The sequence below is a fragment of the Pyxicephalus adspersus genome, chromosome 9, assembly GCF_032062135.1.
Source record: "Pyxicephalus adspersus chromosome 9, UCB_Pads_2.0, whole genome shotgun sequence".
Classification (NCBI taxonomy): domain Eukaryota; kingdom Metazoa; phylum Chordata; class Amphibia; order Anura; family Pyxicephalidae; genus Pyxicephalus; species Pyxicephalus adspersus.
Window position 1 is genome coordinate 37,783,426 of NC_092866.1, and position 18,590 is coordinate 37,802,015.

The window sequence follows — 18,590 nt, forward strand, 5'->3', positions numbered from 1 at the left end:
TAGAAATTTCAGGACAAATTTCCTGGAATAAGGCTGTGACCACTGGGGTTAGCTCAATTATAGACTCAGGTATCCCACGTATACGCAAATTAGATCTCCTGGATCTGTTTTCCATCCCGCGAGAGCTTGCACCGTCTAGCCACTTCCACCAGCTGCCATCCACTCGCCTGCAGTCCGACTGTCCGCCCGGATCTCCCTGTGATTCACGGAGCTCACTCGGCGCTCTAGCTTATGTCAGCACCGCGCATGCTCCAGTTTTGGTGTAATTTTAAATAGAAATGTACATGGACATTTTTTGCATCTTACAGTTTTCACATGTCAAACATAGATATCTTACATCTTTATAATAAATCTGCAGATACAGAATGAATCCTGAATCCTAAAAGACAATTGTTTGGTACATCAATCAGGGATTCAGGGAAATAAAGGAAATGAGGCCTTATAATTTACGGTCAGACAGAGAGTGTGATAATTGTCCTCGGTATAATCCATTTTGTGGTGGGAGCACTTTATGTATCATTCTAAGATTTGCACATATTTTATCCGGCCTTCTTTATTTTCTGTCTGGATGTCTCCTGCTCAGTATCCCCAGCTCACCCCCTCCGTCTCTCTTTTCTTGTCCTCATTTGACTCCTCAGTGTGTCCTCACTTCAACTCACATTGATCCGTTTGCAATTCTTTAGCACAGCCTGCACACAAACACAAGCTGCATATTACCTTTCCTTATTAGAAGCCTATTCACAACTGCAGCATGCATGGCTATCAATCAATGGTGGACAAATGGGAAGGATTTGTCTGATCAGCAGCAGCTTTATTTTTTGTTGATTTTTGTTGAATATTTTCTACACTCAAAGCTTTACGCATTGATGTTTATTTGATCTTTATTTTAGGCCATGTGGCTGCCATTTTTATACCTTAATATATTAATCTGGAGATTGATTCCCTTTTTTCTGTAAGATAGGGATTATTATTGAGGTGTATTAGCATTGCAGATGTGAGCATACAATACACAGGTCTGCGTCCATGCTGCCACATTGATCAGCACTCTGTGTACTACATGCATATTTATAGAAACTATCTCCATGCACCGCGCTACTCTCTGACGACTCGCATTGTTTTGCTTGGTTTAGCAGTCTAGACACAGGAATGTACCACTTTCTAGGGATTTTAGGAGGGGTGAATATTTTGAACATAGTCTCACATTTTTTCAGAGACCTCATTCTTTCCTAATTTATATTATTACGCAACAAATTTGTATTCGTTTCTAATAGAGGTCGTATAAATGTGCATATTGTAGGCTCTTTTCTCGCTCAGATAAAAAAGGATTCTGTCTTCCCTCCCGCTTTGTGTTGGTCCTCATCATTCTGTCCCGACGTGGCCCCTGATCACTTGACAATGACCGAGGCATTGACCAATAGACGGATGCCGGTGAGTGGCAGCAGCGCCCTGATAGGGCAGCTTGTGCAGTGACGTATACGGATGCGGAAGAGGGGTTGAGTCGGTGTGAAGCTGCGGCGTGCAGACAGATCAGGGGAGAGGTGAGGGCAGGAGAGGAGTCCCGGCAAGGGGAATGCGGAGACCGGGGGAAGAGCGGGGTGGCGGGGCACGGGGGAGGGAGAGGAGAAGACACCGGGGTGGAGCTAGGGTAACATGGGACGTTATCAGGGGCCCTCAGGACCTGCTCTTGGGGCGGAGGGGTATCCAGGAAGGGCTGTGTGATCACAGGGTGGAAGGGGACACTCAGGGCGGAAATGCAAGCTGTAGTCAGGGGGCTGAGGAAGAGGACGAGAACAGGGACCTGCAGGAGGTTGTAATGAGTGATGAACGGAGTTCGAGGTCATCAGAACGAGGTTCTATGGAGACAATCAGCAGCTGCTTAGTACATAGCGGTTCCCAGCATGGCTCAGGATCGCAGCAGGAGGAGGAGGAGGAGAGGACTTACCAGGGTCTGACCAGTTACACCAGTGAGGAGAAATATTGGGGCGGTGGTGCTGAGATGACCATTCTGCAGGTGGACAGTGGTAGCAGACCAGGTTGTGCAGATCAGCGATCCCAGGACATGGCCAGTGACTGTAGGCTGGGGGACAGAAGTCAGTCTGATGGGGGGGATATTCCCAAAAGGAAACCAAAGGACCAGCCGGAGCCTGATAATGTGCTGCAGTGTGGGAGCAATGCCAGGGAGGTGGAGGACCACCAGATAGTGTGCAATAAGACAGATCATAGAATCCAGGAAGAAGCAGAAAAAACAGAGAGGAGCCAACTTGATATTCAAGTATTTCAAAAAAGGCAAAGGAAGAACAAAGGATGTAATGAAAAGAAGAGAAGCAAAGCTAATGGAGGTTGTAGGGACCAGAGTCAGCAAGATGGGGAACAAAGAATGGAACTGTATAGAGGGCTGAGTATAGAAGAGGAGGATGCACAGCAAGATGCTGAAGGAGAAAATAGTTTTGAAGGGGGATCTTATTGTAGTGGCAGGACTGAGGCAACATACGTAAGGGCTTCAGAAAAAGAGTTTGGACAAAATGAAATAGGGCCTGAAAGTAGCTGGAACACAGCGATATCACAAGGCTGTGATGGGCTGAGGTCAGGGGAATCACTATTTTCTCATAAGGAAAAAAAAGATCTTCTGGATGTTATTAGGAGCTATAGACCTCATGTTCTGGGAAACAAAGGGGATTACAATGGATCTTCTGAGTTTTATAGTAGCTATTGTTCAGAATTCAGAAGTCCGGGCAATGGTTCCAGCGGGTCTGGAGAAGGAACTGAAATGGAGCAGGGCAATTATGGTGCATTCAGAGAGGTTTCCTGTGATTTAGGAAGGTATGAGAGGGACTGGAATTATGAGATGGAGGACAAGAATTTAAACCCTTTACACAACCAGCATATAGAGCTTAAAACTCAAGTTTGCTCTTCACCTTCTCATGATAAGCCATTACATGTTGAAGATAGCAGGAACTTAGAGGAAGTTGGCACATGGTGTTGGTGCCTTCATTTGTATTTAGGGGACACAGAAGCCACCACTCATAGTGATATATTGACTGATGAAGAGAGGCCCAAAGCATGTGGTTACTCTTTAAGTAGCACCCTCCGTGTGGGGGAAAGCCCAGAGGAGCATAATAGAAGAGATGATGGAGATATTCCTGAACCTCTAACTCAGAAAGGGGGAAGGGTGGTAGATACCCCTGAACTGCAAGAATGGGTGAACTGGTGGCGTGGTTGGGCTGGGGCTTGTCGTGCTGTTTCTGGCCACCGAAGGGGAACAAGAACACAAATTTTAGGATGTCGAGGGGAGGCAAGAGTGGAACGACAGAAGCAACAGGATGTGTGGGTTTCAAGGGAATGGACAAGGAGGGAATCTGGGAGAAGAGGAGGAGGGCAGAAGGTTTCAGGAGGGGATGTTTGGGTTTTGAGGAACCAAGAGGCAGGGAAGCAGGGCTCTGCATGGCAGTTGGGTGAGGAGGATGTATGGGTGCCAAGAGAGCCAAGAAAACACAAAGAGGAGTGTTTTGTGACAGACAATGCAAAGTGGGGACCCTACAGTACAAAACCAGGGGTTTCAGATAAAGGGGAATCGTGAGAAAGAAAGGGTGGTGATATACCTCAGCAGTTGGGGAGGCACTAAACTGTTATGTGTGCGTGTTTTGTGTGTTTGTGTTTCAGTGGGATGGGGTTGATGGGAAGGGGCGGGTGTAGGGGAATAATGAACCTTTACAGGGCATAGAACTGTGTGACTTTTAACAGCTGGGAGATCATCCTGCCATCAAGATGAACACTATGTTACTTACGCCTTTGTGGTGCCTACTTGTTTTCTCCTTGCTACCCCCAGCTTTTTGTAAAGAGGGCAGTAAAAAGTTACAAATTGGAGTAAAGAAGAGAGTGGAAAACTGCCCCATTAAATCTCGTAAAGGGGATACCCTCAACATGCATTACACAGTAAGTACATAGATTTAGGGATGTGGTGCTTTAAAAACTAGTGTCAATATCAGACTCAAAAAGTTTGTCTTTTTCATTGTATTTACATATATGCATGCATAAGGGATCAATTGGATGTTTATTTTTATATATATATATATATTCATGTGTGTCTATATGTATATGTGTCAGCCATATTTGTGAATTTCATATTCACCTTCTTCCTGATATGTCCGAGTATTTACAGCTCATTTTCACAGTGCAGCTCTATGACTGGGGTACTTGTGTGGTTGATATATCTTAGGAAAGAAGATGATAAGCAGAATTAACCACTGGGACTGCCTTTAGACTCCAATATATGGTGGTGGTTTGCTTTGCCTATCTGATTAAATAAATTACTGAAATAGATCTCAACAGCACAGGAGTATTCTAGCACCAAACCACAGTTAGGGAAACCTTTCTAATACTCTCATTAAAAATACCACTAGGTTCTGTATGCAGCACAACACAATTATATGTGTGCTGCATAATATCTTGGCGCTATATAAATCCTGTTTAATAATAATAATAGTTATTATTATTATTAGGAAAGATAATAAAGTGCTGTAAACTTATTAAACAAAAACTAAACAACAAAATCTTCTTTTTTTTATATAAATAATGAAAGTTTATTGGAGAAAATGTGCATATAAAAGAGAATCTGGGTAGCAGTGACCATAATATGATTTCATTTAATGTAAGTTGTAAACGGGAAGCAAAAACAGGAAAGATTAAAAACAAAGATAAAAGCAAATTTTGCATTATTAAGGGCAGCTCTCTGTGACTTGGACTGGGGAGACAATATTGTTCTCAAAGAACACAGAACAGAAATGAGAATGTTTCAAGTCTGTTCTATACAAGCACATTGAAAAATATATTCCAATGGGTAATAGGTTTTAATTTTAGGCTCCTAACTTATGTGGCTCACAGGTGAAGTTAAAAAAGCCATAAAGAATAAGAAAAGGACATTTCAAAAATATAAAAATGAATGATAACCTTCATCGGTTGAAAACTATAAAGAATATAACAAAAGATGTAAAAAGGAGATAAAATGTGCAAAACTTCAAAATGAAAGACACTTTCCTTTAAAATCTAAGGCAAACCCCAAACTATTTTTAAAATATATTATTAGCACACAGATCAGATCTGAGCATGTAGGCCCCTTTAAGGATGTCTCTGGGTTGGTAGCTGGGGATAAAGAAAAGGCGGATTTACTAAACACTTTTTTTATCTGTGTACACAAAGGAAACTGGCAGAGCTCAAGTCCAAATTCATAATAGCAATGTCACTGCCTTCAACAGTTCACAATGGCTCAAAATTGATATGATTGAGAAACAGTTGGGCAAATTAAGGTTGACAAAGCAGTTAGACCTGATGGATTACATCCACGTGTCCTCCAAGAGCTGAGTTCAGTTATTTCAAAGCCATTATTTCTAATATTTAGAGACTCTTTAATCACTGGCATGGTACCAATGGATTGGCGAAAGGCCAATATGGTTTCAATCTTCAAAACAAAAGCAGTCATTAGCTGTTTTGAGTCCAATACAAAGAAATCTTTATATAATTAAATGATATAATTTTTACATGCTACTGTATAGTTATATCACATGTTTTACTATTTTTTTTTATTTAAAGTTTATTATTTTTTTTTAAATATTGCACATATTTTAGTGAGTTATGCCTAAGAATTATAGGCCTACATTATAAGTGATAGTGAGCATGGCTCACTTAAAGACCGAAGTTGTCAAACAAATTTACTCTGTTTTTATGAGGAAGTAAGTAAACAGGTAAACAGTGGGATAGCAGTTGATATAGTGTATTTGGACTTTGCTAAAGCATTTGACACCGTACCCCACAGACGGGTAATATGCAAGTTAGGTTCAATAGGTTTAGAAAAGTCAATCTGTAAATGTATAGAAAACTGGCTTAAGGACAGCATCCAGAGAGTATTGGTTAATGATTTATACTCTGGATGGTCTAAGGTTATTAGCGGTGTACCCCAGGGTTCAGTGTTGGGACCTTTTACTGTTTAACATCTTTTTAAATGATATAGAGATTGGAATTAATAGTACAATTTCTGTGCTTGCTGATGACGCTAAACCATGTAATGGATTTAAGTCCATACAGGATGTCTATAATCTACAATCTGACCTGGATGTACTGTTTGATTGGGCGGCCAAGTGGCAAATGACATTTAATATTGAAAAATGTAAAGTTATGCACTAACAACATGCATGCTTCATACTGTCTAGGGGAAATACATTTGGGGAGGTCAGAAATGGAAAAGAATCTGGGGGTTCTGGTAGATCATAGACTTATTGCAGCTTGGCATTGCATGCTGTTATTATCTAAATCTAGCAAAGTACTTTCTTGTATTTAAAGAGATAGTGACATAATCCTGCCCCTGTACAAAGCATTGGTCAGACCACATCTGTAATATGCAGTCCACTTTTGGGCACCAGTCCAGAAAAAAGACATTGTGGAATTGGAAAAAGTGCAGAGAAGGGCAACTAAATTAATAAAAGGAATGGAGAAGCTCAGCTATGAGGAGAGATTAGCTGAACTTAAACAATTCTCCCTTGAGAAGAGATGTTGAGGGGGGATATGATCAATCTGTATAAATATATAATCAGTCTATATAGAAAACTCTCTTCCTCATTATTCACTATGAGATCATTACAAAGAACAAGAGGGCACTCTTCATCTGGAGGAAAAGAAGTTTAAGCTCCGGATAAGGAAGGGATTCTTCACTGTAAGGTCTGTGAAAATGTGCAATTGGCTCCCTCGGGAAGTAGTTTAAGCAACTACTATACATTGCTTTAAGAAAAAGCTGGATGCTTTTCTGGAAGCACAGAATATAATTGAGTATTAACCACCCAACCGTTAAGCCCGACCGATAAAATCATCACCTGGTCCCGCTGTTATCATCCAGCGTCGTGTTCATGTTCCAGCGTTGTCCTCCAGCGTCGGGTGCCTTTTCCGAGAACCAGCGGGACCAGGTTAGAAGCCGGCCGGCGGTGAAGAAGATGCCGGCCGGCTTCTTACCTGGTCCCGCTGTGATCATCCAGTGTTGTCCTCCAGTGTCGGGTGCCTTCTCCGAGAAGAAGCCGGCCGGCTTCTCCGTCCGTAGCGTGTGCGTGTCCCTCGGCGATGACGTCGGCGCGTGTGCGGGAAATTCAAATTCAAACTCATTCAAACACATTTTGGATTGGATTGAATACAAAGTCCTGCATCCAATCCAATCCAAAATAATAGAAAATATATTTATGTGGTTTTGTCTATAGGTATGTGACGGACACTAGGGAGGTGTTTTAGAAAAATATATTACTATACAGTATACCGAATTATCGCATTTTCAGTATTTTTCATTTATTTATGTATTCTTGTTTAAGCTGATTTTTGTGTCTTTTATTTAATTTTATTAAAAGTAATTTTTTTTTTCATGATTGTGTGTTTCAAACATTTTTTTATATTCATGATATCTACTAGAACCCTGTTCGGACATATTTCTGTAAGTTACAGGTCTACAATTTAAAAAAAAAATTTCATGAAAAACAGTGTAACGCTTTTGGAACAGAAATCTAGACATCAGTGTAACGCCCAGGAGGTTAAGGATTTAAAGTAAAATAAACAGTGACTGTTGATCCAGGGAACATCCGATCGCCTCATGGAATCGGGAAGGAGTTTTTTCCCCTGTTGAAGCAAATTGTACCAGCCAGTGTTTTTTTTTTTTGCCTTCCTCTGGACCAACTAGGTCTTATAGGGTTTTATACCGGGGATATGTTTATTTCCCTAGTGGTTGAACTCGATTGACTTGTGTCTTTTTTTCAACCTAACCTACTATGTAACTATGTCTAGCATGACCGCAAACTGTCGTAAAGAGAATGATTGGGTAATTTGTGTCAAGACTGCTGACTGAATTTAGAGTTAGGGCATCTCTGTTTGAAAATGGAATCAGCGCTAGCTATGTGGGGTTTTATATGCACATCTGTGTTTTAATAAATCGAGTTGTATCATTTGTAATTTCTTTAGATTTAATAATAAGACCTTACTAGTTAACCTTCATAGATTTTGACAGATAGTGGAGTGTCTGTGGCCAGATTGGTTCTTCCAAGCCAAAAGATACTTCCGCAATTAAATGCCACATTTGGGAGGTGGGGTATGTTAATTATGGGCAGCATGGTGGCTTAGTCTGCATGGAGTTTGCAGGTTCTCCCCACGTTTGCGTGGCTTTACTCCTACAATTTTAAAACATGCTGGTATGTTAGTTGGCTTCCCCCCCAAAAAATTGACATATGGCTATTGTAGGGACATTGTGATTGTGAGCCCTTTTGAAAGATAGTTATTGACATGATTATGGACTTTGTACAGTGCTTCGTACAAAGTAAATTTCGGCACTATATAAATAATGTGTAATAATAATAATTTTAACCAAAAAGAAATGTAAGTGTGATCTCCAATATATATACTCTTTTCTGCTTACAGGGGAAGCTGGAGGATGGCACAGAGTTTGATAGCAGCATACCCAGAAATCAACCTTTCACTTTCACACTAGGCGCTGGACAGGTCATCAAAGGCTGGGACCAAGGTCTGCTAGGGTATGTTGTCCTGCCAAGATCACATATTATTGTTAGTTATTTTATATAAGTAAATATTTGGCATTTTTTCCTGATAATTATGTAGCAGATTCAGTTCATATGCAGCATGCATCAAAAGTTATGGTGGTTTAAAATCATGGCATACTATAAAGCAAACCTAAGCTTAAAATTGTGAGCAGGCAGATTCTTTATTGTAGAAAGGGAAGGTGGTATGTCTTCTGCATTAAAACACTTACCTGTTTGTTTTCACTATTCTCTGTACTGTACTGGCACAACTGGCTGCAGAGTAAACTCCCCTGCACATGTGCAGGTGTTGCAGCACTTCAGCTTGGCCAATCATGATGGCCAAAGATCTTGAAGCCAAAAGAGCAATCAGGAAAGAAAGATTATTTTATTGACAAAGAGCTATAGCATGTCCATTATGCAATAAAGAACCTGCCAGTATCCTTTACGGTTAGGATGGGATAGTTAGGATGACTTAAACTTATTGCTGTTGATGAGACTGGCTTTGTGAAAAGGATTAAATATTAAACTTTGTAATGTGCAGGAAATGAATAAATGTGAATGTAAAACATGATAATAAAAAAGCCTTGGCAATCAAGAATTAATGGAAGTGCAGAGCCTCCCGGGATACCCACGTCACGCATCCCCCAGAGGGTCTTGGCTGCTCCTTCTTGGGAAGAAGATGTCGGCGCCCGGCCGAGGACGAATGCCGAGATGACGTGGGACCCGATGGAAGAAACCTTCCATCGGATAGACTGCTCCTTGGGATTGAAGTGTGTGTGTGTGTGTTTTGGGTTTTTTTTTTTTGGGTTTACTTCCGTTTTAACTAAAAAGATTTTAGAAGGGACTGGCTCACACTGATGAAACTTATATCAATATCAGATTCAGATGGGACCCTGTTTCCAGACCATTGCATATAATAATTTGCTTCTTGCAAGATTATTTAGCGTTTATTGTGTTTTAGGAAAGGGGGTTGCTAGGAAGTTGACTCCTGTAACAAATTGCATAAAAGAAAAATGCTTCAAGTCAGTTTTTTAAAATATTTGATTTTTTTTCCCCTGTGATTTTTGAAGTTGGTGACAGGGTGTCTTTAGGAGCTTTCAAAAGACTATGTATTACCATACTTTTATTATTATTATAGTTAAAGCAGGATAGATGTTTTTTAAGTACATTTTATTTGACAAGTACAGTATAGATTTTATATAAAATGTATTTCTTTTTTCATGCCCTGATTATGCTTCTTTTAGATTTAGATTCAATTGAAAAATGTGAAAAAGTAACAATCGTGACAGCAATCCTAAACAAAAGCCAACACAACCTGAAGATCTAGACCTGTGTTTATATATCCCACAGAGTTCACCTGGTGGATGTTCACATTCCAGCCCATATAACCCACATACTTTGAGACTGATAGATAAAGGCAACATAAACCATCAAAAATAACATATAAACTTCTATAGCCAGTACAGCTTCAGAACATACTTTCTGTAAAATCCCATGAACTGATAAAATTACTTATAAAAAACCATTGGATATAGCTTTGGTTTTCATGAAAATCAGAAGAAATGTAAACAATAATAAATATAGTTCAAAAACACTTATTCGTTGCCCTTTTAAGCAATCACTTGACAATTAAAGCAATCATTCCCTGGGGCCAGAGGCAGCATTGCTGGTTGTTAATACCTTCACCATGTCAAATACCTGTGTAGCAGAGGTTTTTGCTTCTAGTTTTTTTTATCATGACAGCTAAGAATTACATATTTATATATACAGGGTTCTCCCCAGGCCTTTTTAGCTGGGCGCACCACCCGGCACTTTTCAGCACCCACCCGGCTGTTTTTGGGTGGTTACTAAAGAGTTTGGTCACAATACAGGGGCTGCCACCCACCTACAATTTCTTCCCACCCGGCTTAAAAAAAAATTCTGGGTTGAGCACTGATATACATGGAAATGCTACTGCATGTATATTACCATGTGGTAATAGTCAATACAAAGTTGTAGAAAATATTATATTAAAATATATAGGTTTTATTACAGTATTTGTTTTTTACAAAATATTTTTTGCCAATGCTAGAATACATTCATGTGCATACAGAAGTTTATAGATTACACAGAAAACCAACCATAATTTAACATGCATGTTTTATGGTATTTCTCCAGCAGGGGGTGCCATCTTCTTACTTTACCTTCAAGCTCTTTGTGCATAGCTGTATACCTGTAAATAGCTGTGTCAGTACTAATTTCTGACACCTAGGGAAATATTTAAGGGAGGAGGATGGGGGATATAGTTTTGCTTCTACTCCATCGATTAATGTTTTTATACAGAAGTGGCGTCTGCTATGGATAAACCAATCCCTTAGATGTAGATATTTCCACATCTGTGCAACCCTGTGTAGTCCCCTCTCTTTATATCAAATGTAAATAACACAAAAACTGTCTCTTATTTTACATGACATGTCTGGGCTTTGTCACCTGACACTGGAGACTTCCTTACTCTCAGAGATTTACGGGATTAATATAGCAGCGGATTAATATGTATGATTTCTTGTGACAGACAAGACTTCATTTGCATTAATTTGCCATTCTGAGTGCCTGTGTTTCTGTCTACTCATTAAAGAGAAGGGTGAATCTCAAATGCCTTTTAATTAGCATCTGTCTGGATAGCATTGATCTGGCTTAGTTTTCCTGGCCTTCTGTTCTAAGTGGGTAAATTTGTGGATGGAAGCTCCATTCTTTGTTATGTGTGTGCAGTCCACACTGATCGCAGACTGTTCCGTCACCTGCATGGAGTGTGCCTGACAGAGGGGCCTCTGGAGTGCATATCATAAAAGGCTGAGAATATGGTACAGAATCTGCTTTATTTTTGAGGGCAGAGTGGCTAGCATTTTGTATATGGTATATTCCAAAATAATCAGCTCTCACCCCTTAAAAAGCCATCAACCTTTTATATACACTAGACTGTACTATTAAAAGTGGATTGATATACACAATAGCTATTTCATGAGAGGGGGTGCATTCATTTTTTACCATGTATTCCTGCATGTAACAGGCTTTTTTTTTCTTGGGCTAAATTTACATTGAGTAAATCCGTGCACAATCACAGGTTTACAGGTATTACAAAAAATATGCTTTTTAAGTTGGACTGAATTACTTTATTGTCAGTATTTAGAATGGGGTTTAATTCATAAAATTTTCAACAGTATAATAAAAATCAAAAGAACCCTATAAATTGGTGGAAGTCATGCTGCATTACATATTACACAGATTGGTGGTAGTGCATTTTTAGTTTTCAGACTGAGCCACTCTTGCTTCTTGTGCTGTTAAATGTTATTTTCAAAGCATTTACAATGCCCCCTGATCTAGTAAACTCACCTGAATATCATAGAGCATTACTCTGTCACTGGTACTTAACATAATTTATACTAAAGTGCTGCTTTTATTTTACAGAATGTGTGAAGGAGAGAAAAGGAAGCTGGTTATTCCTCCAGAACTTGGTAAGAATTTTTATTTCAAGTGGGAGTATGGAATTTAATAAATAAATATATAAATGTATATATATTTAATTTGTGTAAGTTAATAATGCTAAATAAGCCCTAAATTTATTTTCCTTCTGCAGGATATGGAGATAGAGGTGCACCACCCAAAATTCCAGGTGAGGTGGACCTTTCCAAGTAACTTATCTCTTGCAAATTAGGTTGTACACCATTGTACTTGTTGTTTTTCACAGATATTTTGTTCCATTTGCCATCTCCTGGCTAAATCTGTCCGTAAAGACTTCCTGAAAAGAACATATTTCTAGCTGCTATAAATTGAGTATATACCTTATTGCAGCAGAATTGTCTGAGTATCCAACAAGAATATTAGGTTTTCTGAGAGGAGGGCAGCAGGCAGTGACACAAGGATGGCTGCAAGGAAAAAATAGGAAGCCAGAATCTGAAATTGCTTCTTAAACAACAAGCCTGGAAAGCTATGTTATCAGTGGCGATTTAAAGTTGGTATGGACACAGATGGTAACCTTTCTGTTTATAATCTGCTGAACCTTACCCATTTCATCTGCAGTGCAATAAGGTAAATGTGGGAGTTAAAGATGAGACTGAATGTTATGAATCCTATCAACACAGATAAAGCAAATGAATCCATAGATATGAAGACCATAATAAAGGTTACATTTTATATATATATATATATATATATATATGTGTGCAAGGAAGGAATAGTGTCATAACACGGAAAGTAGATATAAATTCAACAATTACAGCTTCAAGTGGTATAGTTTCTATATGGTGATAACCTAAAAAGGGAGCACATTTTTTATACAATAAAAGAAAGGAACCAGCACCAGAGGAAAAAGTCAGCGGAGTTCTAATACTGCATAAGTGAGGGTGTTAATTTTTTAGGTATTTTATTCAATGACTTTAAGAGAAAGCCCACTGCAAGGGTAATGTAGACTTTTGGGAAACAAGGAATAGGAAGGGAAAAATGTAGGGTAATTCAGAAACTTGTAGAATTAAGATCAGAGGAGAAGTCAATGAAATTGGAAAGGAAGGAAAAGGATGAAATAGGGTGACGGCCCCTCTACCCTTTTATTAGGTGAAAATTATGGTGATAGGCCTGCTTTATTATTAATTAAAAAAATAGATGGGAGACAATACAATGAAAAACAGGTATTTATGTTATTGTCCATATATTCATAATATCTTCCTTTTGTAAATATCCATTCTATTATAATCGCAAATAAATGTCATCATTTTAATTACAAATTTTAGGCAAAGAGTGAACATTTTGTAGCAATTCCTAAGACTTTTCAAGTGCCTTTTTTTGCCTTTTATAAATGTCACCTATTGTATAAATTGTTCCTGATCTTAAACAGTTCAACTGAATATTACGGTTATAGCCCGCTGATATTAGCCGACCACAGCATGAATGTTGCATCCACAAATCATTCAACCTTAATTAGGAAAAGGATGCAAATGCTAACATTACAGTTAAAGAGGAACTAGGCTCAAAAATGTCCAAAAAAAAAAACGTGCCTTCGATCCCACAGCGCAGTATAATCCCGGAGTCGCCTAGGAGATTGAGAAGGGGGTGGTGCTGCACTTTTTTTTTTTTATTTGTTTTTTTTTAAGTGCAACACCCTTTTTAAAAAAATAAATAAACACACAGAATTTTTACTTAACATAAAAGGGTTATCTACCCTTTTATGTAAAGTGAGAGTTCTGAGTTTAGGTATGCGTTAAACAGTGAAAGGTGATATTTAGGTTCTATTGGTTACATTTCTGTGCATGTTCATCTTACAAAGAAAAAAAGATGTTACCACTGTACTTTTGGCCTAGGTGGTTTTGCTAATATGCATATTTGTCTTTTTCTTTCAGGAGGAGCCACTCTTATATTTGAGGTGGAGCTTTTAAGCATTCAAAGACGTTCAGATTTGTAATTGTGGTGGGAGCATTTCATTCCTTTTGTAAGGGGTCCTGTTTGTGCTTGAAGGCAGCGTCTCGCACAGTGCTGAATAAACACAGACACACAAATTGCGGCTCTGTTCATTTGCATAATTACATGTTAAGATTCAACTTTTTCCAGATGAGCAATTAATAAGCCAGGGCTAAATTTAATGCAGACAACCTCTGAAATCCCTTGTGTTATCTACCCACAGTCATTCAAGGGACGCTTATCTTGGGTTTTATTTTTTTGTCTCTAAATCTTTTTTTAATATCATGGAAATCAGCCAAACGTTCTTGAGCTTTTCACAACAGAAATGATAAAATCATGGTATGTATTCTTCTTGGCCTCCAGACTGCAGGATAGAACCTGAATTCTTTAAATAAGGGTTGGTGTACTCCTTTCACACGATTATTCCTAAAAGTTTTATGGGGTTTGTGTCCTGGAGGGGAATGAAAAATACAGTAAAACCCACTGAGCTTTCATTTTTGTCAACATATAAACCATACCACTGGCCTTGTTAAAAGCTGAACTTCTGCCAGACCGCTAAATATAGATGTGAAATTTGCATGCTTTGCCCATTGCATTGAATGTGCATGTGTGACACTATATTTTCTGCACCAATTGAGCAATTGGTGTTTCCGCTCTACTCTACCTTGCTACATGTACACTAATGGAAACAGCAGAACACTGGTGGGGTGTTTTGTGCACTCCCCTCTTATATGTATGTTCCCAGTATTAGGCTATGTTTTAGGATTGTCTACCTTTAGATCCCGTTTGTTGGATTTTGGCCTTATACACAGAAAACCTGTCCTAAGAAAAGAGGATTGCAATTACTGACCACCTTTTTAAATTGCAAGTTGTATACTGTGACACTAATCCTTGTTTTTCAATACTGTATGACACTGGCCCAGAAAATATGCAAAGTCCCACACCAGTATGGAAGTCATTAAATCAATAGGGCAGCCAGACAAGTTGCATTTCCAGAAGAATATCTGTAATGACATGTGTGTTTATCTGTTGCCTTGATAAATGTTCAAAAATGTGTCAAACCACATTATTATTATTATTATTATTATTAATAATAAACAGGATTTATTTAGCGCCAACATACGCAGCACTGTACATTAAATAGGGATTGCAAATGACAGACTAATATATACAGTGATACAGGAGGAGAGGAGCCTGCCCCGAAGAGCTTACAATCTAGTAGGGTATCTGCTTCAAACAAGAACACGTGTGTATAAAGACACTAATGGATGCAGCTTGTCTGACTCATGTACTACATGAGATTTCTGAGATTATAAAGCTATGCTTATTCCCTGAGCCAATGCCTGGGGAACTAATATGTAACATGAGTTTAATTTATAACACACCCACTAAAAACTCAAGCTATCACAACCCTACAATGATGAAAGCTAGCTGATGGATATTTGGACCTATCTATCCATTATCAATTTTTTTATTTATTAGGTGACAGGAACACATGTGGAGTAAGTATGGGTGGCCAGTTGAATTGATCTCCTGTGTTCATGCTCAAGAGTAGTCAATCAAGGCTGGGGACTCCCGAACCTGGAAAAAGATAAAATGGCCTGAAGTGTGGCATCATTAAATACCTTTATATATTATGGGACAAGCTTCTATGAGACCCAAACACCTTTTGTTTTAAATAATATTTCTGCACATGTAATCAACCCTTCGCCCCCCCCCCCCCCCCCCTTCCTTTTCTTTTTTTTTGTTTACATTTTGGACAAGTTTTGAAGAGAAGGTACAGAACCTACTGGAAATCTTTGATACCCAATGCATAGATTTTTTTTTCTTACTTCCTGTTATGACCGGAAGCAATCGGATATCCTTCAATGTGAGGACAGATGGCAACAAACCCCTGTTTTCAATAAAACTGGAAGTATTGGAAATTTTTATTATAATATGTGATTTTGTATTGCATTGACAACTGCACCTCTCATTTCTCTGACAGGAAATCAAGGGAAATCTTCCCAACAGGGTAATGCATAGGTATACCAACAAGCCATAGGTATTTTATTTTCCCAAGTGTATCTCAAGCTTTAAAAAACACATTAGTTGGCTTTATGAAAATCAAAGCTGATGAAATGAATATTGGAAACTCATTGATATATCTCAACGTTTTGTTGCTTGATAACCTCATTTTTCGAGTTTTCACATCCATCCTGATTTTCATAAATCAAATTTTTACTGTCCAAAGTCTGTGCAGGTGGACGATATGTGTGTGTGTGTGTGTGTATGTATGTATGTATGTATATATATATATATATATATATATATATATGTATGTATGTATGTATGTATGTATGTATGTGTGCACTCTGCATGGCTGTGTCTGCAATGACATACAATACCTATTCTCTTACTGAGGATTGACAGACTTGTAATCTGACAAAGTTCCATCTTTTCATGGTCTGGTTTGGCAGCTGGATCTGCTGGTGTGTAGCCAGCTAAAGTTTTTCCTAGATGTTAGGACAGCTGTGTTTACTCACTAGCTCATTCAGTGAATGCTTGCTGAATGGCATCATAACTATGAAATCACACACTTAAAACAATAATCAAGGCATATGAACAGCTGTGTATGCCGAATCTTCTCAATGCAGTTATTCCTGCATTAATGTATTTCTGCTATAGCCGAGTTCTTATTGTTCTCATGAACAGTTAAGTCATCCAAAATATTCTATTCTATTAAATGCAAAAACTACCTAATTAGCAAATCAAACTTATTTTCCATTTTTTTTCAGGACATAAAGCTTTATCTTTCTAAACATTTTGGTGTAAAGCTTCTCTGAATACAATTCAGGTGAAGCAAGTGCAGGCCAGAATGTGGCACCTCCTAGAGGTCATTAGAGGGTACTGCAACTGAGGCATTAAGGGGGGGGGTCTGAAGTTATTTTTTTCTAACTACAAGTATATAGATATCATACATAAATTGAAATATATATTACAGTATGTGCCCATTTTTGAAAAAAAGCAAGATTTACAATGATTGGAAAAAAGCAGTATAACACTTAAAAGGTTTTGGTGTGTTATATGGAGCTGCCTTGTTTCTGTCTGCCTGCCCCTTTTATAACTTTTGAGGAGTGCCATGACATCCAGAGCAGTTATTTCTCAGCCAGGGTCCCTCTACAGGTTGTTAGGGGTTTTTTGAGCGATGAGCAGTTTGTGACCTTCAAGTTGAGTTTCACTTACACCAATGATCTTTTTGGCTATCTGTAAAGGTGAAAATCCTACTGACCACCACAGTTATGTACTGATTGCTGTGGTCCAGGAAAGGCTGTGTTAAGAGAGAATGGTGGAAAGCCAAAGGCAGGGCAGAGTGTAGAAACCAGTTGTGCAAAAAGATTGTCATTGGGTGTTCCATAATGGGAGCAATATAGAAAGATATCCATCTAATTGTCAGGATTAGGAAAACATTAGGAAAGAAACGCTGGGAAGCACATGTCAAATTCCCTAGGTAAACTATTGATGTTCTATGGCCGTAAGCAACCTTTTACAAATATTTGTCATTTCTAAAACAAATTCTTAAAAAAAAAGATTGCATCCATTGTGCATGTGTATGTCCCCATCTGGTCCTAGGACTTGCAAACAAACTGTGATAACCAATATAGTTTGAAAAGGTGCCCTGAGGTAATTGTACATAATTATTTCTCTCATCCCAGCATGCACAGCAATACCCAATATAATATGAAAATGTCATTTACATGCATGCATCATACATGCAATTTATTACTATTGCAATGGAGTGGATAAGTCCACTAAGCAATGAAATTGTGTAGTGACAGATTGTCTTTATGAAAACCTTCAAGTTGTCCTTGAGCAGGTCAGAAGAAAGTTCCTGATCAGCACCTAATTTTACTGCAGCCATCCAGATTGCTTTTACACAAAAGCCGAGTCTGTGCAAATCTAAAACAAGCTCAAAGCTGCTTGTTTTAACCCTTTTAATACCATGTTTTTTGTTACACATCGTCAGGGTTAAAGTAAAACTAATCTAAAGAATACCAATTGAGTATATTGCAGTTTAGTAGTCCTTAAACTTGGCAGTTGTATTTTAGTCCATGTAACTGCACTGAACTGAAATTGGATTTTCCAGCTATCTTCCGTGTAGTACAAAATAACAGCTTTCCGCTATGTACGGAGTGGGGGAGGAATTTGTAGTCAACTTCAGGAAAAGCCCAGGGTGACAATGAAACTCCTGTACAGACCCAGTGCAGTAAGTAAATGTCAGCCTAGGTCAGGAAGTGTGTTAATAGCAAGTTTACAAGGGCAAAAAAGGAAATTAGAGCCATTACAATATTTAAGCAAGATGAAATATTTTATTAATGAGTTTAGATATGCTTTAAACCTTTTTCTGATATGTAAACAAACTCCTCCTTTATGTGTTTCTTGTACAATGAGTTGTTAACTTACCTGTAGAAGTCACAGACTTCTTAATTTACTGAAAAGTGTTCGCTGTGCTCATAAATCCCAGGGCCATCATGGCGGGTTAGCTGATGTTCCCTGGGTAGGGGTTCAAAACGGTCAAGCTTTGGTACAATTTTTTTGGGCACAGACTGTGCTGAACTGGCGTCAATA

At 38.6% G+C, this 18,590-nt stretch overlaps 1 protein-coding gene across 1 annotated transcript; it reads left to right on the plus strand.

The window, feature by feature from the left end:
* The first annotated feature begins 1,432 nt into the window (after window positions 1-1,432).
* On the plus strand, window positions 1,433-14,080 carry FKBP2 (FKBP prolyl isomerase 2). Its single transcript, XM_072421489.1, has 6 exons — window positions 1,433-1,538; window positions 3,715-3,933; window positions 8,437-8,549; window positions 12,000-12,046; window positions 12,169-12,204; window positions 13,925-14,080. Exons 2-6 carry the CDS (start codon window positions 3,766-3,768, stop codon window positions 13,984-13,986), a joined length of 426 nt encoding a protein of 141 aa, XP_072277590.1. The 5' UTR covers window positions 1,433-1,538; window positions 3,715-3,765; the 3' UTR covers window positions 13,987-14,080.
* The last annotated feature ends 4,510 nt before the right edge of the window (window positions 14,081-18,590 follow it).